We start from the raw sequence: 23,029 nt of genomic DNA on the forward strand, positions 1-23,029 counted from the left end.
TTTCGTATCATGTTATCCATGGTCGATACAGCGTCGAAATAAGAACGAGTATGCATTTTTTTTTTTGGTGACATGGAATTCATTACATTTCTCTCAATAGGAATATACATACATAAAATTAGTAGGAAAGCACGAAAATATAGTACTTGTTTAACGAAGGAAGGGAAAAAAATTACCAACATATATGTATGTATACAAATTTCACATTCGGTTGATTTACTTTCGTGATAAAGAGATGTACAACCACAGATAAAGAGATGTGCAACTCCCATGTCATTGGAAGTGAGAGCGTAAATCACCTCCTGAACTTAAGAGCTGACTGACTTCAGAAGGTTTTGACGTTTCGCAATTGAAAAGAGAGGGATGGATAGATTAAAATCCTACCAAAAAAATATGTGAACGGAGATATTGGTTGCTCAAAATCACTAACAATTTTTTAAAACAATAGAAATTAAATAAAACGCAAAATTTAAAAGTATTTGATGAAATTTGTTGTGGTTTTTATTAATTTTCAGTTGAAAATGATAAAAAAACACTTGTTAATTGAGAGCTAATACGTTTAATTCACTTTAATAAGTATTGAGAGCACAAAAATCAGTTGTTTTAATATGTATGTAGGTATATCACAAAATCACAAAAGAGGATTTAAATAGTTTCTCCATATGTTAAATGGATATATATACCGTATAATCATTTTTAATCTTGATGAATATACGATGCTTTAATTTAAACGCCCAAAAATTTCATATATTGACTTGACAATTCAAAATATTAAAAAAACTCTAATTTTAAGGAAATGAAAATTTAAATGCCGAAAATTATTGTTTTGACTTAACAATTCGAAACGTTATAAAAAACTCTAATTTCTTGGATATTTCACACTGGAATAATTTGGGCATCCCCTTATCCTCGCTTAAAAGCTTCGACAGTGGGTGTTTTTCCAAATTTTTACTTGCCATTTTTTAAAAAACTAGCTCTATATTTTTCATTATATCCAAACACTAGTTGAATAGCTTGAACAAAATCTTTTTGGACACTTCATAAAATACCATAAAGTGAACATTGTCTGAGTTATAACATGTTGGCTCAAGCGCAGCGTTTTTAATACGAACCCATATTTTCCAAATTCCATATTTGATGTACGCAATACAAATCAATTAATTTTATTCGACACCAAACAACACGAAATTTCGATAGCTGAAAGGGCAATTATCAATACGCTATCTTACGTAAAATGGCATCAACGGAACAAACTGCACACGTGGTTTGAAAATTTTTGAAATAAAAAGTATGATATCAACACAAGATATTGAATATAACCACATATAATTCCCTTATAATAAATTTGCAGCATGTTTTTGACTGGAACATAAAGAATCAGTTTAAAACACCAACTAAGGCCGCGTCACCGTTCATTTTGAGACAAAAATCCTCATCTTGACCAATTTTAACCAATTGTATTTTAAAATAATTTGTTTTGATGCTAAAAATCAAAGAATGGCTCAATATCTCATATAGACAATAAATCATCTAACCTATGGTTGACTTTTTACCGCTCAATATCTCATATAGGCAATAAATCATCTACCCTATGGTATACCGCATGTGTGTATATAGGCCAATGCAGTAGGCTTGAAAATGGTAAAAAAAATCTTAGTATAATGAAACCAATTAGAATATTAAAAGGGAATCTCGATTTCCGGCAAAACTACGAGTGCTATGGAAATGGTTATATTGCAAAGTTGTAGGTAATAAAAAGATCTACAACTTATGTACCAACACCTTGTTGTCATAACCTCAAAATGTATGTCGAAAATTAAAATGACCATTTTTTGGTTTTTTATGTTTATAAAAAAAAAGCTAGAAAAACAAACTAAACTCTTTGTTTAAAATATTTAATTTTTTCATTTGAAAATTGCTGTCCTTTTCGATATTAAGACAAAACAAAATATAAACAAGTAAGGAAGGGCTAAGTTCGGATGTAACCGAACATTTTATACTCTCGCAAAGTCAAATGGCATACTCGTTTGAGATTTCTTTGTGGATTGGCTGATATTTTCGGTAGAAGGTCAACTATAGGCACTGGGGTCCAAATATTTAGTACTTAGGACTTGAACAGTTTTGGTTCAATTTAGACAATTTTTGGTCACAAGGTGGCATACTTTAAACGTATTATTCACGCAAAGTTTTACCCCGATATAATCATTGTTGCTTGATATGCATAGTGGAAAGTGAAAGAATCAGATGGAATTTAAAATGGTGTTATATGGAAAAAGGCGTGGTTGTAGTCCGATTTCGCCCATTTTCGCCCTATAACATAGAAATATGAAAAGAACGTTATGCACCGAATTTGGTTGAAATAGGTTAAGCAGATCCCAAGATGTGGGTTTTCACCTAAAAGTGGGCTGGGGGAGTGGGCGGAGTTGCCACCCGATTTCAACTATTTTCACACTGTAGGTAGAGGTTCTAAAAACATTTGCTTCCAGTGAATTTTGTTATAATAGCATTAGCGGTTTAGGAGATATGCACATTAAACCTATTAGAGGCGGGACCACGCCCACTTTTTTAATTGCAGATGCCCTTCCCTAATGTGATCCTGTGTACCAAATAACAGTCTTGTATCTTATTGCGGAGCTTAGTTATGGCAATTTATTTGTTTTTGATTAATGGCGCTTTGTGGGCGTGGCGGTGGGCCGATTACGCCCATCTGCAATACCAACCGTCTCACGGTACCAAGAAACATGTCTACCAAGTTTCATAAAGATATCTCAAGTTTTACTCAAGTTACAGCTTGCACGGACGGACAGACGGACGGACGGACAGACAGTTTTATTTCTACGACAATCCCTTATGCCCTGGAGCTAAATTATTGTTCTTTTTTTTTTGTATTAACAGCCAATTATTAGTTTCATTTGCAATGGCGGCATATATGTTCACAGCCAGTGAGTGCTAAGTGAGATGAAATTAGACAAAAACTTCAACATACCTAAAAACAATTTACTTCACGCTATTCTCGAGTCGATCTGTTTTTATTACGACAAAGGCTTGAAGCAGAAATCAAGCAGGTCCGCAATTGTGCTATTCTGACATGTTTGAAATCGTTGGACACAGACATCTGCAAATACAAACTTTACAACGAAGAAGAGTTGGCGCAACTGCAAGAAATGCAAAATTACAAGACAACTGGTTTTTTTTTAAATAAATGGTTATTACAGCAAATATTACACGTACAAAAAAAATATATATTTTACTATTTTCAGTGTAAATAACCTGTAACAGCATTGACTCACTCTTGAAGTGTCAAATAAATAACAATAGTTTCTTATTTAAACTTAACGCACCATCATAAAAAAGTTCATTTAAATTTTTTACATATCTTTCTTAGTTTTGTCAATTATTGTTTTAATAATGTCACAGGCACTATATCAAAGAAAACAGCATGTCTCAAAATTGTGCTATAATTGACAAAAAAAAAGGTTTTCTAGCTCTAGATATAAGTTCGATTTTGGATATACTTGTATATGTGTTTGCAAGTTATTAAACTATTATTTATTTTATAAGATATGTTCTTGTTTATGTTAAAACCTATATTTTTATTTCACATTACAAAAATCATAAAATATAACAGATATATTCATAATACCAGTTTTGTTTTGAAAAATAAGGGTATATCGAACAAAATAGAGATAAAATGTCGAAATCATATGTTATAGTTCAATAAAAACTCTTTTTGTGAGCATTTCTTCTATAAATTTCCAGTTGACAATCTTCTTTAAGGACCAGCGGTAATATGCCATAATGTGAAGATCCCATCAATATTGGTCTCTTTATTCCATCACTTTTAGATCCTGGAAAAACCGGTTTCTTTGTTTCTCCCTATAATTTCCTAAACTATCCGAAACTTTATCCATGATAGCAGAGATAGTCTGACTTGATACTTATATTTGTTCCAAGAGTTTGAGTCAGCACAGTTTCAAACATTACTTTATCATTCCTAACTTTATCCCTATTAAAGCGATGAGTTCATTTTGCGAAAATAACTTTAGCATAGATGTTTCAGCCTCCCATTCACTTTCACTGGCAGACTATACCGATTTCGGGGAATTTGGCGACATCATTGTTTCTGACGACATCCCAATAACTTTTGAAATGCAAAGGGAAATGGAACCAGAGAGTGAGGATCACGTGTTGTTTGTATGCGCAAAAAAAGTGCGCAGAACTTTAATCGTGATTACAAAAATAAATTTTATTAACAACTAGCCGTTAATTGATTAAAATAAAAGACAAGCAATGATCATAAAAACAAGAGCACATTCAATACTTTCATGAACAAATTCAAAATCTCTACACTTTAAAATTTTCAAAGATATCCAGGGCAACAAAAAATAATTTTTGGAAGCTATGTTATACATGAACGCATTCGAAACAGCAGCAATGCAGACCTCTCATTTCAGAAATTTTGTGTGTTTTAATAAATTTACTAGTATAAAAGCTCTTTTCAATACGTTTCACGCACGAATACGGTAATTTTTTCACTATTCGGTTCTAAAACCTTATATTTTTTCTCAGATATATAATATTTATATAAGTACGACCCCATAATATAGTACATATACTCGTATAATAGTTTCAACTAATTAAAAAAAAAATATTTATTTAACGTTTTCACTATTTAAATTAGCTTTTCTCCCACATAGCATTGTTGCTAAAGATAAAGTGTTTTTAAGTTGTTTGAACTAAAAATAATATGATCGTCTCTAATATAAATAAAAAAACTGTAGATTTTCTCATCATCTCGTAGCCAGGGAGGTTTTACACATATCTGAAAATATTCGCCTATATGCATATGGCTGTGTAAGCTTGCATAGCTTATGTTATTTGCTTAGAAATATATTTCACATCCGTTTTTATATATAATATATATATGTATACATATTTTTATAATTAATGTCAATTTTCAGAAGAAGATGCACATGTAGGTTAACATATGCGATCAATTGCGAAAGACTAACAGTAAATTTTATAAAAATGCTTTTCGTTTTAGCATGTACAATATCAAACATATTTATAGTTTATATACTTACACTTTCCATTTTCTTTGTTTTTATTTAAAACAGCAAGTAATTTTGTAATAATGTACTCGGGTCACTAAAAATATAATATTATATGTTTATTGATAGTAATATTGCATAATAAAATGTTTTGAAGCAATAAAATTTTATTTATACTGTTACAATAAAAAAAATACTAAACTTTTGTTCCCGATAATTTCAGCTTCTAACTGGCTTTTTTTTATATGCAATTTTTATAAAACAGTATATTTATAATTTGAAATATAATTTCTTCTCGAAAAATCGACTGACCGAGTTATTTTTTAACTGCGAAGGAAAGCATTCCCGCTTTGACAATTGCGCTCAGTGCACTGATTTTACATATAATATTTGTCTTCTTTTAATATCTATTTTTAAAAACACAAACACTTTTATCAATGCTAATATTCACTCTTACGCAATTTCAATGCACTTCGTTCGACATCCTCTCGAACACTGATTCTTCAAGTCAGCCACAAGGTATTTAAACCAGTGAGCTCATTCGGCATACATACATACATAAGTATGGATGCAACGAACTTTAAGGTTGTCTTCACTTTGGAAAGAAAATCATGGAACATATTGTATTTGTTGTGTGCATGTAATACAAATTCGTAATAGTTAAATAGCTATATATTCATATATCTCGGCCACATATCTCCGTTACTAAGCAAGGGAAGGCCAAAAAACTGGACTGGATCCAAACATTTAATAAATAATACACCTATAAGGAGTGTGGACTACATATATTTTGATGTGTGCAAAGATTTATCACAAGACCTATCGTCTCCAAAGGATTAAGGACGTGTGATATATATTGATGTCGTTATAAGACGGAATTGTAAACCGAGCTCGCTCACTTTCGACACCAAATTCTATAAGACACACTCTCACTTAGTTTTATGGTTATATATTGATCAGGGTGACGAGATGAATTCCCTCCGCTTCTTAAATTCAGAAATCGTGATGAAACTCAGAATTCAAGTAAACCTAATATATTGTAAACAAAAGAATCTTTGTAACATACATAACATATTGAAGTATTGACGATAGCTAACTTCGGTTTGTCAAGCTTAAAAGATTATCAAATTGAACATACTAGAGCTAACCTATCGTTTGACGCATGCACAATTGTAATGCCCGTCTTTTTTTGGTGGACAAATACTTTTTTCTGGGCATATTTATTTATTAATCAACATTTATGATGATATTGATATTGATGACTATATAGAATTAAAATTATAACAAGTAAAGATAAGCTAAGTTCGGGTGTAACCGAACATTTTATACTCTCGCAATTTTCTAAAATTAAACCTGAGAAATACTTTCAGGTGTTGGCAAAACTTTATATTCAAAAATGTTGCGTAGGAATTCAAGATTCATTATTCGTCGAAACTTTAAATATATTACAAATACATAAGTGTATGCATTTGGTATCTCATTAACTTATATTTTATTATAGGTCATAGCCTTTGTTTCATTACTACATTTTGCTTCGTGTCCAAAATGTAAGTAACTCAAATGAGATATGTATATGTGATATTTACTCAACCAAAAGGGCTAATACCATGTTCCGACCAAACATTTTAAGTGGTTACATTGATTTTAATCTATTTACTAACTTAGATTGTCTTCACTGCTGTTGGATATATATATATATCATATATACTAGGGTAATTCGGGAACCAGTTTCGCACATTTTCTGAACTAAGATGTGATATATACAATTTTTCGGTAAGACGCCTTATTTATTGACCGATATATGGTTACACATGAAATTCGTATATTAGGTATAAGGGGACTAAGAATTATTATTGGCCCGCTTTTATCCATTTTTAGCACAATGAATATTGTTAGAGATCGACGCCGTTTTAATTACTTTAAGGCTGTCTCATATCGGCCAGTATATACGATATAAAGTCAAACGGAAGTTCGAAAATGTTTATATTTGGTATTGGCATTTTTGACACAAGACACACTATCATCAGAATAAGATTCGTTCTGAACATTAATTATATACCTCATAATTTTACCGATATTTTTAGCTATGGGCACTCAGGTACACGTATTCGGTATCTGGGGACTTGACAAGTGATGGTCCAAATTATACTATTTTGGAACGTGAGGGTGAACACAATAACTTCAATGGGATTCTTTTTATTCAGTAATGTGAAACATTCATATGGAATTTAATATTTTAATATATAAGAAGTAGGCATGTTGTCTGATCACGCCCATTTTGACAATGTAACATAAGAGAGGCACTATGAAATGATCTTCATAACGATAACAGGTTATTTGAAAAATGTGTGCATATTTGCCCTAAATTGGATCATTCCAACTAACTTTAACATACTATCCATCAAGTTTCCTTAAAATTTGTGTAATAGTGGCTGATATATGTCAATATAACTACCTTAAATCTGACCGTGATACGCCCATTCTCCAATTTTTTCAGGTATATAATTCATACCGAAATAATCAATACAGTATCAGAAGCTAAAATCACAGTTGAAGAGGAACAACTATTTTTGACAAAATAGCGTGTTTGTCGTTGGGGAAAGGCTACTAGTAAAATTATAATTTAAAAAACTAAAAAAAAACCTTTTTTAAAACACTTCAAACTAAAAAGTGAAAAATAATTCCTAATATAACCTGACACTAATATTGACTATTTATATTATTGTGAGAAATGTGTGGTATGCTCGATATACGAAAATGGTACAAATCATTACAACATTTTTCGATCAATATTACTGTCAGTTTATATTATATTAAAACGCCATGTCGTGGTGTTTTCACTTTCTTTGAGGATGTGTTTCGAGTAAATTTGTTATTTAAATGACAGCATGGATGTTGATGCAGGATGGATAGTTGAAGCAGAGAACTTAGAAGATCGAGAAGGTGCAGGTTCGACAGCGAACATTTGTAAAATTTCAGTGAAAGAATTCACCTCACACGCAGGAGAAACAAATACCATTTCTCACTTTTATGAGAGCGGCGAACACATACAACTCTCTTAACATGCCCAACCGGCGAATATTGAAGAAAATATGATAAGTATGCCAAAGAGGGAATATTGATATGCCATTTAATATATATATTCTCTTTTATTGAACTATTATTTATTATTTTTTAAATTAATTTATGTTAATACTTATGAGTTATTAGTAATAATTTAAAAGTATTTTGATATATTTCTTAAAATAATTCATATACTTTACACCATTATGGAGTCACAAAAGTACAGAATGGCGTTTTGCCGTCGGCATTTTCATATCATGAGTACATGTAAAGAAATATGAAAGAAAAATATTTGTAAATTTGTCTACAAACAAGATATATATGTTGATATGTACACTCATTACTTCATGTGAAATCTCAGTTGACACGGTCAACCAATGGCCGAAGCTCACGTTTTTTGCTTTCATGTCAAAAAGTCAATGTGTCGAAAGATTGACGCGACGACAAAGCGTCACAACATTGTGTTGTTGGTAGAAAATCCGAAATGTGCCGAAAAAAAACGAACGCTCGCCGATTTTTGCGAGCCACGAAAAAATATTTTAGAATTGTAAAATATTTTAAATCGACAAACACTTTGTTGCCAACTTTTTCTGTGGGTTTGCGGGGTTGTCACTTTTCCCTTCTAGAGGGAACATCAAAAAGTTGTTCCATTCATGATTTCTAGCTTTTGCCATTGCCGTGAAAAGACACTTGTAAATTAACTTCCTTCTTTATGGAAGTATTAAAAAAATATATAGTTCCGCAAACGCGCGGAAGAAATCAAATGTGATGGTTTGAGTGATCCTGATGGATAACTGAATCTCTTTATTTCAATTTACTCTTATTTATACAATTTTCTTGTTTAATTCTTACAATAAGTGTCAGTATGTCATTGTATGGATGGTCTTAGCTTAATGAAAAGAATATTGGTTGCTTAAATAAGCAAAGATGCTTATTAAGAAGCTGTGGCCTTAGCTTTAATGAAAAGAATATTGATTGCTTAAATAAGCAAAGTTTCTTAATAAGCATGAAACTGTATTATTGCTAAGTGCAAAGATACAGTTTTGTTTATAATGAGCGTAAAGCTACTGTGTGGAGGCTGCCGTTAACTCCCCCCTCTCTAAGATGAATCGTCCCCGATTCAATATCATTTTTCGATAGGTTATTTATTTTATCCAAAATAGCGTTATATGATATTTTTTTAAATTCTAAATTTCTATTTATTTTAGAATTTTTATAAAATTTTTTAAATTTTACAATTACAAAATTTTACAAAATTACAAGTATGTACCATAAAAATGAATGATGTTTAAAAACTTTCATTCGTTCAGCTAAAATATTTATATTTTCAAGGTTTATTATTTTTTTTTTTGTTTCAATATATTCTATAATTTCAAAATTATTAATATATAACATTGTTAATATTTGTATAATTCTCAAAAGTAACAAGGTAAATTCCATTTATGGCATAGCCATCAACTGTGTTATTTCCGGAGACTAATATTGCTCCTTCTTTAATTACATCTATTTTTTTATTTTTTTCTTTGATTTTTTTACATTTACCTTTTTTTCTGGACAAAATATCTGATAGGCAGGTATTTGTATTAATAAATTTACAATAGGTGTTTGTCATTTCTTTTTTACAATTTTTTATATTAATATATTCTTATTTGCATTTTGCAATTTCTTTGCCAATTACTAATTTACCGTCTTCTTGTGTGATTGCTCTTACTTCATAGTATTTGCAATCATTTATAATTTTTGGATACTTAATATATATAACAATTACATCTTTATTTTGTAATATCTTAAATGTACATTAAATCAGTTATAGTCAACCGTCCGTGTTCATTTTGTATTATATTTTTTATCTCATCTAAATGTAAAATTGTAGGGTTTAAAATTCCTATTTTTGCCATAGCTATCGGATAAACCATATTTTGTAGTTCAGTTATTAAAAATTGATATTTCCTTTTCATTAAAAGTTTAACAGGTGAATTTTCGTTTACATTTTTAATTTTTTCTGTTAATTGACTGATCATTTTTAAAATTTCAGAGTTTGTTGTGTATAGTTTATTGTTATTTTCAATTAGTTCGTTTAACTTATTATTTATTAACACTAAATCGTCATGATCTGGTGTTCCTGCTATCCACTTCCATAGTGTCCCTAATTCATTTATCCCTCTTTTATATCTTGTATCTGTTTTGTGGATGACGGTAAATGATAGATGGGGGGGTGTTTCGAAATTGATGTCATTCTTATTTATTTATTTATAGTTTATTTTTCACGTACAAAAAGATTATTTCTAAAAAGAAATTTCTTCCAGCCCACCTAGTAACATACTAGCTGTCCGCCCCGGCTTCGCCCGTGGTACTTACATGTATTATACATATAAACCTTCTTTAAGAATCAGTCTATCTATTTTAATATCAAAATCCGTTGCGTAGTTTTAAAGATCTAAGCATACTAATAAACACAATACTTAAATAATAACTACAACATTACATAATTAATAAAAGTACATATTAATACTATACTTATACTTAAATACATGTCTCATACTAAGGAAAGATAATGTTCTTTTGATATTTTGCAAGTATTTAATGGTATTAATTATTGAACTCATTATTTATTTATTTATTTATTACAAGGTCAAGGCATGTCTACATTATTTTTTTAAACTATAAATAACATCGTACCTATGAAAATAGTTTGTATGCAACACTGTGTTTATTAAACGAAGATTGGCGGCGACTCGGAGAATAAAAGAAATCGGCGCTAAGAAATGACGATAGGATGATTATAAAGGGGCGGGGGTCTAAAATCTGTAAAAATCGATGACGTAATTTATGGACGATTACCGGTATTATCATCGCCTGGCGTTGTAGAACTTTTTTGTTCCACATTATATTTTTTATTTTTGTTGCCGGTATTATCATCGGCTGGCGTTGTAGAACTTTTTTTATAATTTTTATTTTTAATATAGTCATTGTGCTGGTATAAATCTTCAGCTTGCGCTTTAGGAGTCTCTGCTCCCAAAGTAACTATATTTCCTTTAATGTTTTCATCTTTTAAATTTCCTTTAATCTCATGTTGCTCAGATTCATCTCTTAAGCTAAATATGTCTTCTTCCTTTTCATTATTTATTATCAACTTTTTTTCTTTCAAGTTGATCACTGCATTATTTTCTTTCAGAAATTTGTATCAAATTAAAAAGTCTGCTTCTAAATTTTCGATTTCGTAAAAAATTTGTCTTTTATATATTAAATTCGTTTTCATTCTTATAAATTCCTGATTTTATATAGCAACTTGTTACTCCCGTATCTACTAGTATTTGAAAGTTTTGGCCATTCACCCTGTCATGTAAGAAAATATATGACAGAGTTAGTTTCGATCTAAAAAATTATCCTCTTTAATATTATTTATACTTTGTGTTTTATTTGGTGGTTGATTACTTATTTGTGCGCCGGCATATGGTTGTTTATTTGTAATATGTATTCCTGTATTCTGTACATTACTTGCATTATTTACATTATAATGTATTCGATTTTGGATCCGAGTACTTGGATCGCCATCCATTGGGATAGGTCTTGCCTGAATGTTTTGTTGTAAGGGCCTTTGGTTGTAACCTCTTTGAAGTTGGGTTTGTGGAAACCGTAAATTATTATTGAAATTTCCGTTATTGATTTTACTACGTTGTCTGTAATAACTCGGATTTTTCCCGAATTGTGATGCGAAAATTGCTCGCATATTATTCGTTTCTAATTCTTGTGCTTTTGCCAACGCATTTGGCAAATCACTTGGTGATAGTGAAAATAATATATTGGCTAAATTTCCATTTAAACCTGTTATAAATATACGCAACGCACCCCGCCTATTTTTTGCGTTTAATTCTTAAGTTACGGCACTCTCCTATCCGTTTATTATAGTATTCTATAATTGAATAAGTGCCTTGTCGCAAAATGCTCATCTCCTGTTCGATAATATGAGCTGGTCGCTTATCCGCGTAAACAAAATCGAGTCGTGCCAAAATGGCATCGAAATTAAGAACCGTCCCGTGATTGGATAAAATGTCGTTAGCGTCGTTTGTAATTTTGCTTCTTAGTATAGTTAATGCAGCAAAATATCTACGGCTGCCTCTTACATATAAGCTCATTGCGTTATTGGCTGTTTCCCTCCAGCTAACGTGTTTAGTTTGTTTTCCATTAAATTCTGGTAGTGACTTGACCACCTCAAGTGACTCATCACAATTGATATGTGGATCGATCACTTCTATTTTATAATCAACGACTGTAGTTGACTGTGTTACGTCCTGCAGTTACCTTCGCAACTCCTCTACCTCCAATCTAAGAGAAGCATTTGTTGCAGTTATTAGTCTAGCAACAAGATTCTCGTTCTCCCTATTTAGAGCCGTTTTTTATTATTTTAGTTTTTGTGTGCTTTAAATATAGGCAAGTTTCAGTTCTATGGTTGCCCTTGCAATGATTACAATAGTACAGCCTTTCGTATTTTAGTGTACTTGAATTATTTCCCATTAAAAAAAATATTTTCTTCTAGGAAAGAATGCTTTTTATTTTTTCCTATATGATCCTTATCTCATTTTGTTTTTCTACTATAACCATTTAAGATTTTTCTTTTTAATTTTATTTCTTTTTTGATAATCTTCAATTGGGGGTTTTTACTTTTCCCTATATGATCCTTATCTTGTTTTGTTTCTACTACAACCTTTTAAAATTTTAATAAGATTTATCTGACCTATATTTGTCTGAGTCGGTTGGTAAGGCGTTTGTCAAATTTGTCAAAGTTTTGGATATACATTTTTTTATTTTATTTTCTTATATATTATATATAATATATACATATTTTATCTTTTTTGCCGTTATTACCTTCCTGCTCGATTTGTGAAAACTTCCTGTTCCTTTTTTTTAAATATATTTCCTATTTTTAAAATTTTTTTATTTTTGCCGTTATTACTTTCGGTTGGATTTGTGGAATCTCTCTGTTCCTTTTTTAACAATAATTTTTTTGATCCTTTCTAGGAAAGGAAACTCTTTTATTCTGGAGTTCAGAATCGCAGAATTGAGTTTATGTTATAAACCGGAGGGTCCCCCTTGCGGTGGTGAATCGTGGTTTCAAAATATTTGTTATATGGCTGGTCGAGCCTTCATTTATAACATACTTTTTTATAAATTTGAGTATCAAATTACAAACACCCCCACTCCCCATATAACATAATTTTAGATTCTATCTGATTCTTTCCCTTTGTACTATGAAAATTAAGCAACAATGATTGTATTTGGGTAAAAATTGGCGTGAATAATGCGTTTAAAGTATGCCACCTTGTGACTAAAAAAAGTTGAAGCAAAACTGTTCAAGCCAATAGCTACTGAATATATGGACCCCAGTGCCTATAGTTGACTTTTTACCGAAAATATCAGTCAATGTGTAAGATATATAATTGAAATTCATATATAAAATAAATAAATGAAACTCTTGATAATAGTATGTTTTTGTGTCAAAAATTACTTGAATGGGATCAATACTTCCTTTAATATAAAATTTAGCAACACCTGAAGTCATTCCCCGGGGTTTGATCCTTGCAAGTTGCGAGAGTATAAAATGAACTTAGAACTTTCTTGCTTAGTCATCATAAAAATCGTGGCGTTTTTTGTTCAAAATATTCCATTTTTGTCTTTATGTTGGTAGATACGTGTTCTGCCAGAGAACGTTGTTATAAATTCTCATTTCTGTTAAATAACAGCGAATACTACAGGAAATAGTGAACTCCCTGCTCGGTTTTTTTCAGCTCTGTTAGCCGTCCAATTGAGCAAAATTTAACAATTTAATTAACATACAAAGTTTTACTATCTTTTTGCTTGTTTTTTTGCAGTGCCTATCAAACTGTTTATTTTTTTGTCATTACCATTCAGTTTTAGTGCCACTGAAAAAATTTACTAACATACATACATATAGAAGATTAGGTAACATGTTATCCACTTTATAGTTAGGTTTGAGAAAGTGTATAGGCGGATCTTGAATTCACATTTTTCATTAAAGGAAGACAATTTAAAATAAAAATACCTCACCATTTCTTGTTTAAGCACATTCCTTAATGAATATGTATTTCTGCTCATTTTACGATCCTTATGAGATCCTTCTATTCGAGAATAGACTGAAAAGATGACAGACCGCTCAAACTTTCATCCGATTCACACTACTGGCTTTGCATATGAAAATTTCCTGATGAAACAATGAGACTTAGACACACTTCCTCGAATCTCATCTGAGAATGCTACTTGACTCAGACGCTGCGCACATAAAAACGCTTTTGACGATATTGGACATCCATCACTAGCACAAACTTTACGTGATCTGCTTTGAAAGTTATTACTGGAGCGAGTTAAGGAACATATTCCTTATCACAGCCTCGCACCCAAATGCATCAATACGGCTTCAAAACAAAAACAGTATGCATCGTACACAACTTATATCTATCGGCAGGGCAATAAAAATACATCGTAAAATATGTATTTATCAGCAGCAAATGTTATAACAACATGCCTTATCGAGAAATGCAACGGACAAACATTGTAACAATAGAAATACACTATACAACTTGTACTAAACAACCCTTTAAGTATAGTGACAGTCATCTGACCGGTAATATGATAGTCAAACCTGAAAAAAATTTGTAAGCGCGCAGAACAATATTTCTATAATTTTCTCAAGAGCCTTGTAAACAAACGTATATGTGTAAGTTTGCATCTCTCTTTAACACATATGTATTTAGAATTTATTCACTATATATCTGTACTGCTCACTCTCATGTCTTTTTCTGAGTTATTGCTAACCATAAATCCATCATAGCTAAAAAAGTTATGACTGAAAAGCTATCATAGTTGCCATTTGTCAGTTTTTACTGTAAATCTATCACAAGTGAAAATTTCTTTTCCTAATAAATTCAAAACTTTTAATTAAAATTAGTAATATACATATATGTATAAACAAGTAAGGAAGTTCTAAGTTAGGGTGCAACCGAACATTTTATACTCTCGCAACTTGCATGGATCAAAGACCGGGAAATGACTTCAAGTGTTAACAAAATTTTATATTAAAGGAAGTACTGATCCGATCCAACCCATTTTTGACACAAAAACATATTATTATCAAGAGTTTAATTAATTTATTTTATTATATGAATTTTAATTATATATCTTACACATTGACTGATATTTTCGGTAAAAAGTCAACTATAGGCACTGGGGTCCATATATTCAGTAGCTATTGGCTTGAACAGTTTTGCTTCAACTTTTTTTAGTCACAAGGTGGCATACTTTAAACGCATTATTCACGCTAAGTTTTACCCCGATACAATCATTGTTGCTTAATTCTCATACTGGAAAGTGAAAGAATCAGATGGAATTTAAAATGGTGTTATATATGAAATAGGCGTGGTTGCATTACGATTTCGCCTATTTCGCACTATAACATAGAAATATGAGAAGAACGATCCCAGATATGGAAATTTATTTGTGTTTGATTAATGGCGTTTTGTGGGCGTGGCAATGGTCCGATTACAGGTTCAGGATGAAGAGACGAGTTGAAATCCGGGTGACTGTCTGTCCGTCCGTACATGTTTCTTGGTACCGTAAGACGGTTGGTATTGCAGATGGGCGTAATCGGACCACTGCTACGCCCAAAACACTTCATTAATCAAAAACAAATAAATTGCAATAACTAAGCTCCACAATAAGATACAAGACTCTTATTTGGTATACAGTATCACATCATCTGCAGTTAAAATTTTTTTTAAAGTGGGCGTGGTCCCGCCCACTAATAAGTTTAATGTGCGTATCTCCTATACCACTGAAGTCATAATAACAAACTTCACTGGGAACAAATGTATTGCATATTAATATAATATACTTTTACTCCTTTTTACCTATGTAAAAATAAACTTTGAAGTCTTTAAAAATTTTACATTCCAACAATTTTCAGAACTCATTGCCTCAGAAAACAGACAAACAGAAATATATACAGTAGTACAAAAAAAAACTAAATTGCTGTATACAACTAACCAAATTACCAAACATTAAACAGATCGATACTAGTTACTTTAACGAAATTGTTGTACTTATTTCTTGCAAGAACTTGAATCCTCGTTGCAACAAGTAAAAAAGTTATAAGTTCGGGTGTAACCGAAAATTTTATACTCTTGCAACTTGCAAGCATCAAAGCAGGGGAAATACCTTCAGGTATTCTCAAAACTTTAGATATATTTTTCGACGAAATCGTGAAGAGATTACAGTCAACTTTGATATTTTATTATGTTAAGTTATAGTTTTTGTGTTGATGGGGAAAATGTAAACCAGAGATTTGGCATTTATTATATTAGAGATATGAGTCTAGACCTCAACTTTTATTCAGCGTTAAGCCCTTAATATAATTTTTAAGAAAACTTTTCCACTTAATTTCATGAAAGTATTACACAGAATTTTGGATTGAAAATTTTCATAAGCATGTTTAACACTTTTAAAACATATTCTCCATCTCTTTTCGAATAGTTATTTTGTTTTGTTGTTTGTCTTTTACTCCTTCAACTGATGTAAGCATACCGCTGAAATTTCTTCTGAATTTTTTAACCTTTTCTTTCTAATTGCAAAATTTCCAAAATTGCAAATTTAAAATCGGTCTAAACCAGTAAATGAACCGATACAAACCGATGATATAAACGCGTAATAATTTTTCGTACTATTTTATCGAGTCGGTGAATTAGTTTAACTTCATCGAAAGTTTTATTTTCGATACGATTTCAATGTAATTTGTTTCAATCGAAACGGATTCAATGATGACCAATAGTATACATTCAGTTATTTTTAGATATCTTAGGCTTATTTCCGAATTCCAATTATATATCTCACATATTGACCGATATTTTTGGTAAAATGTCAGCCTTAGAGACGGAAAGGCAGTAAAAACCTGCGAACGGATTCTGATAATTACGAGTATTAGAAATAAAGTGAACCGGTGATTATTCTGAGGAAAATATGCTCTCCGAAATTTCATTAATATACAGACATGTACCTAAAAGTAAGCAATTTTTATAAAATTTAGCATTGTTGCCAGATCAGATAAAATAAAGATTTCGAAAAGATATATAAACATATACAAGTATACAAATGCCTACATACCAGACTGTCTGTTTAAAAATGTTAACTTAATATTCTACAATATATATTATATGTTATGTAATTTGGTTATTGTTCAGAAACACAGTATTAGAGATATGAGGTTAAGACCAAGGCCTAAACCAATTTCATTTATATTCATAGCTAAGCCAAATAATTTTTAAGTAAATTTTTTCACTTAATTTCAATAAAATATCACTCATTTTGACCAACATAAACCATAAACAGCTTAACGGCAGGTGAAGGTCTGAGCTGATTGCGACAACTTTGCCAAAGTATTCTCGTAAACATAATTTCATGCAATTTTATGAGCATAACTCATACACTGATCATATTTACTTATTTTCTATATTAAATTTTAGTATATCCCAGACCAAACTTAATTTTGCCAAGATAACTAACATGTTGAAATTCTTATATTCGGTATATTTATTTATTTATTAGTATTATTACCTAAACCTAGGTTACAATTTACAATTAAATAATTTTACGATAAATTTATAAAAATTTTAACTTATGTCTAAGATTTTACAATATTCATAAAGACGTGTTTTAAAATATCAACAAAAATTTTTATTTCATTTGGTAGAGTTTGTTTATCTACTCGTATTTCAGTTCTAATTAATGATAACTTGAAATAATTTTTGTTTCTTGTGTTAATGTTGTGCATTTTATTTATGTATACTACATTATTTGTAAAATATTCCGCTGCATTACCGCATCTTCTGTTAAATATTATTTACATCATTCATGGTATGATAACATATTATTTGTTTTATATAATATAATACTTAGCACTTTTTTTGATTTGAAAGAATCTATCAGTGGATATCACCAGGGATAATGGGGTGCCCAACTTTTTTCAGTGTGAGAGCGCCTCAAATGTATCCGTTAAACATATGCAGAAACTATTTAAGCCCTTTTTTCATTTTGTAATATATTAAATCAAATAATTTTTGAACTTTCCATTCTAAATCAAAATAATAGATGTATTAGCGCTCAACTAATAATTGTTTTTTACAATTTTCATTTGAAAATTAATACTAGCGTGGCATCACAAAATATTTCATCACATACATTTCAATTTCGTTTTCTTTCATTTTCATTGTTTTCCAATTTTTGTTAGTGATCTTCAACAGCAGCAACAAATCTCTCTGTTCACATATTTTTCTATATTCCTTCAATCTGGCCGTCCCTCTTTTTCCAATTGTTAAACGTCAGACCTCCTGAACTTTGACAGTTGCCTGAGTTCAGGAGGTTTTGACGTTTAGCAATTGCGCTCTCATTTGAGAGATGAGTTGGGCATCTCTTTATTTCTTGATATCAAGATCCACTGTTTCAAATGCTCTTTTTAAGTTTATTAATGGGCCTACACTCTTCAAGTTTGTGTGTGTTTTTAACTTTCTTCACTGGTATTATCGTCGATATCTTCCCTCTTTGAGAAACATTGCCAGCTTCCATACTTTAATTTATTATCTTTGATACAAATATGTCATGTATTCAATTCCTTAAATAAGCCATAGTTTAGAAGCTTTTTACCTCCTGAATAATTATGCTATAATGTTAGCACTCAACATTGACATTATTACTTCCCGTTTCTTTCACAAACGCCTTTTTAAGGTTTAAATTGAAATATTCTTTATTTTTTTTATTGAATGTTTCACAAGTCTTTTATTGGTTTAACACTTTTGTGATAAAAATTAATACTACGATTTTAAACTCAGAAAGTTTTGACGGTTGGTAGCGGAGATAGCGATTTCATACATTTACGTTGCGCAAAGAGATCGGAATTATTTCGAATGTGTTGAATTGAAGATCCAATCCCTCTTTTTGTTGATTGTGTGGGGTGTCATCGTGTATGGTGGTAACTTCTGTGCTGACATCGTGTGCAGTGTGGTCGTTTATGTTGTGAGTGCGTGTTGTGTTCCAAGGTGTGGTGTGTTGTATTAGGGTGTGACATTATTTACCCTGAAGAAGCGGTGTAGTTGGAAGGGGAGTTTATAGTCATTTAAACATCCTGGGCCCCCTAGGCGAATATTTTGCCTAGTAGTACAGATATGCTGTAAATGTCCCAGGTATCACGGCGTACTGCAATTGGAGTAGCCGAGGGCGCGGTATGCATGATAATGCAGTAGTGGTAGATCCATATTTACCTGTACGTATAGGATGGAATCTTTATTTTGAAATGGGTATTATGTTTTTTGATTTAGAAGTTAGTGCGTTAAGCAAGCAACGTTGTTTTGCATTTATTCGATTTGTTGTTGTGACGACGTATTATTAGATGGTATAATTTTGTTTATTCATTTTATTGCCGGTTATCTACTATTATTTTATTATCGGCTTATAGGATGGCGACTCCACGCCTAGCTCAGATATGGCCAGAATAGGTGCTCCTTTAAAACCTTTGAATAGGGATCTTGCGAGCGTAAGATTTGTGATTTACGGCTACTTTTTAAGTGGATTTGTACACGTATTACAAGTATTTCCCATAAACCACCAATACGAAGGGGGCTTAGATATATGCGATTAGAGCGATTATATGCTTGTTGTAAGGCTTGGTGCGTCATTGTATCGCATTGGGAGCATGCTGATCGCATGACTTTATTTTTAAATTGTTTTATAATTTTGAAAAAGTAAGCTACTAGAGCATAATTTGTTATGTGTCGATTTTTTCGACTTTTTTGGGATAATTTGGATATATGTATGTTAAAGTGCGTATGCACTAATTTGGCAAGTAGGAGGGCACAACATATCTCAAGCTTTTTGAATCAGGATTTTTGTATCATTATTGGCAAGAGCCATCCTGCGGGGTCGAAAAGTTACATATTTGTGTTTTTTCAAACTGATCTTGTCAGAAGGGACTCTGAGTTTGTTTTTTCGGCCAATTCTTGGAGTGTTGGAACATTGTGAATTTAGTGGTAGTCGTATGACGTACCGACCATTATTTGATCGAGTAGTTGTGACTTTGTAGAAGTCTTTACAATACTGATCTTCTGGGGTTTTAATTGATATGAGGGGGCATTTTTCTAACTCCCGAAATTTCCTTGATTGTGAATTAAGGTATTCTTTTGAATTTTCGTCAACTTGAGTAGTTGATGTGGAAACTGGTTCAGTAACTAGTCCACTTAGAATCCAACCGAATATTGTATTTTGGGCTAGAAGGGTCGTTGAAATTTTTTCAACACCTTCAAGCATTATTTGCGGTATAAGGTCGCTGCCTATTAGAATATCTATGTTAGCGGGGGTGTTGCAGTTGGGATCTGCTAGCTTCAAGTGTGAAACATTTTGCCAATGCTTGCTATTTATGTGATAGCTTGGAAGCATATTTGTAAGTTGCGGTAAGACTATAGCTTCTGCTTGTATGTGCTTATCCGCTTAGGGGGAAATTAAGGTAATGGGGCAGATTTTATTAGAGTTTTGAACTACTCTTCCGCCCATTCCTGTAATTTCAAAGTTAGCTTGTTTTGTTGGCAGTTGTAGCCTATTTTGAGCCCTAGACGCTATGAAAGATCGTTGTGATCCTTGGTCTATTAAGGCCCTAAGTTTAAACAGTTCTCCTCGGTGTTCGATGGAGATGACTGCTGTGGGTAGTAATACCCTATTTTGTATTTCGCAGTGTAGCGTTTGAGTTTTTTGTGCCTTTGAGCAACATGGTGTCTTTTGGCAATTTTTGGGATTTCGGTTTTTGGGAGTTGTTGTTACCACTAAACCTGTGGTTCTTTTTGTATAAGCGCTTCTTTGGAGTGATATGGGAAATTTGCTGTAATGAAGCATTGAGTGGTGTCTTTTGTGACAATATAGGCAATTGAATTTGCTTTTGCAATTTTTATATGTATGCGCATGTGACAAGCAATTTGTACATAATTTTTTTGATCTCACGAAATAGTTTCTTTCTATAATTTTTAATTTTTTGAATTTCTCGCAAGATTGTAGTTTATGCCCTCTCGTGCATAGTTCGCATGACGTATGATTATTTTGTTCGGATGTGAACGATTGAGATTTGTAAAAGCTTCTGTTTAATTTATTTTCGCTACTAGCTTGGGGTGTATTGAAGCTTCTTTTTTGGTCGTGTTGTACATTTTTTGTTTTAATTAGCTTTTTGTCTACCCTTTCAGCGATTTCGTACTGGGTAGTAAGAAAGTCTTTCATTTGTTGCCACGTGGGGCATTTCTTTCGTGATGAGAGCGATTGCTCCCATAAAAGTAACGATTTTTCTGGTAATGCGGCAGTGCATATGTTTACCAGTATAGGGTCCCAGCTGTCTGTGGGAATATTTTGTGTCGATAAAACCGACAAACAGTTTGAAACAGTGGATTGTAGTCTTATAAACTCTTCACTGGTATCTTTTTGAATCTTAGCCAAGGTTATTAGTGTAGTTACTTGGTTATCGACCAATATTCTTTTATTTTCATATCTTGCTTTTAGAGCTTCCCAAGCCAAATTGAAATTGTCGTCATTAAGTGCGAACTGTTTGACTATTACGCCTGCTTGACCTTGCGTTTTGTATCGGAGGTGATACAATTTTTGCGCTTTTGATAATTTTGGATGGTTGATGTAAACGGCAGTGAACATGTCCCGGAAGGACGGCCATTCTTCATAACCTCCATAAAATATTTCTGTGTCACATGCGGGCACCTCGAGATGGATGCCTGAACTTGCCTCTTGATTTTGTACTTGTGGCAGCTCTACTCTCGGATGTGGAGTAGGTGCAATAGCTTTTATTAGCTTTAATTGATCGGAGATCATAGCTTTTGTAGCTTCGTACTGGTCTAAGCAGTTTTCGTATAGTGCGTAAGCCGATGATTTAAAATCGTGTGGTAGATCTGAATTGTCATAATCTACTATGGCGTCATGAGCCGTTTGGAGACGAATCCAAAAATTGTCAATATTTTGTTTTTTTATTTCCAATAACGATTCAGAAATGTCTTGAATCGGTGAAAATGAAAATCGAGTGCAGTATCGTGTTAATCTGTCACTCTCGGAAATTGGCAACACAAATATTTTTGCCCTTTATTTGCTTTGTGGTAACCTGTCTTGCGCGTGTAGCTTCTGCAGGTGTAATTTGATTTTTATCGTCATTAACCATTTTTGTTTTGTTATTTATTACTATATGTGTCAAAGTTAATTAAAATTTTCTCAGTGTAAACTGATTTAAACGCAGCAATAAATGATAATTAATACCGAATACTATTTTACGTATATACGATTTTTTTTTTTCGGACTAGATATATATTTACTTGGGAAATAATTTTTTAATTTGTATTTTATTTTAAATATATATTTGTCAGCGTAATTTAAATTTTCTTAATTTAGTTATTAAGAATGGCACTTTTAATTTAATAATACTTATGTCCTTATGTTGGTGTATTTAGGTACACCCTAATACACGGACTTGTGTGTTCATATATATTTATGTGCTCGTGAAATTGAGAGCTCGTTGAAGAGATCAATACGAATTGTTTGTGCGTATGTAATATTTTTATTTTCTAGGGCAATTGAGAGCTCGTTGTAGAGATCAATTTGCTTTTACTTTTGTGTACGCAATCCTGCTTGTTTGTTACAAGGGGTATTGCGGAATGTATGCCAATGTGGACTTTGAAACTATGTGTATTTTTGTTTTTAATAAATTATTTCTTATTTTTAATATCTAGTAGTGTTATCTTTACCACAACGTTTATTGTTTTATTTTTCATGTAATTTTGTAAATTTTCAATGTGTAATTGACCCAATGTATATAGGGTATATAA

General features: G+C 31.7%; 1 protein-coding gene across 2 annotated transcripts in view; it reads right to left on the minus strand.

Moving 5' to 3' along the window:
• Obsc (Obscurin) overlaps positions 1–5,544 on the minus strand; it is a 358,871-nt gene extending 353,327 nt beyond the window's left edge. The window contains exons 1-2 of one of the 2 annotated variants that reach the window (XM_070108137.1): positions 5,364–5,544; positions 5,085–5,148 (exon numbers count right to left, since the gene is read on the minus strand). In XM_070108137.1, the coding sequence (XP_069964238.1) occupies positions 5,085–5,093 (9 nt within the window). In that variant the 5' untranslated portion in view covers positions 5,094–5,148; positions 5,364–5,544. Of the gene's footprint in view, positions 1–5,084; positions 5,149–5,253 lie in introns of both variants that reach the window. The other variant, XM_070108138.1, reaches the window with a different exon arrangement.
• Between the last annotated feature and the right edge of the window lie 17,485 nt (positions 5,545–23,029).

Source organism: Bactrocera oleae, chromosome 4 (assembly GCF_042242935.1).
Source record: "Bactrocera oleae isolate idBacOlea1 chromosome 4, idBacOlea1, whole genome shotgun sequence".
Lineage (NCBI taxonomy): Eukaryota > Metazoa > Arthropoda > Insecta > Diptera > Tephritidae > Bactrocera > Bactrocera oleae.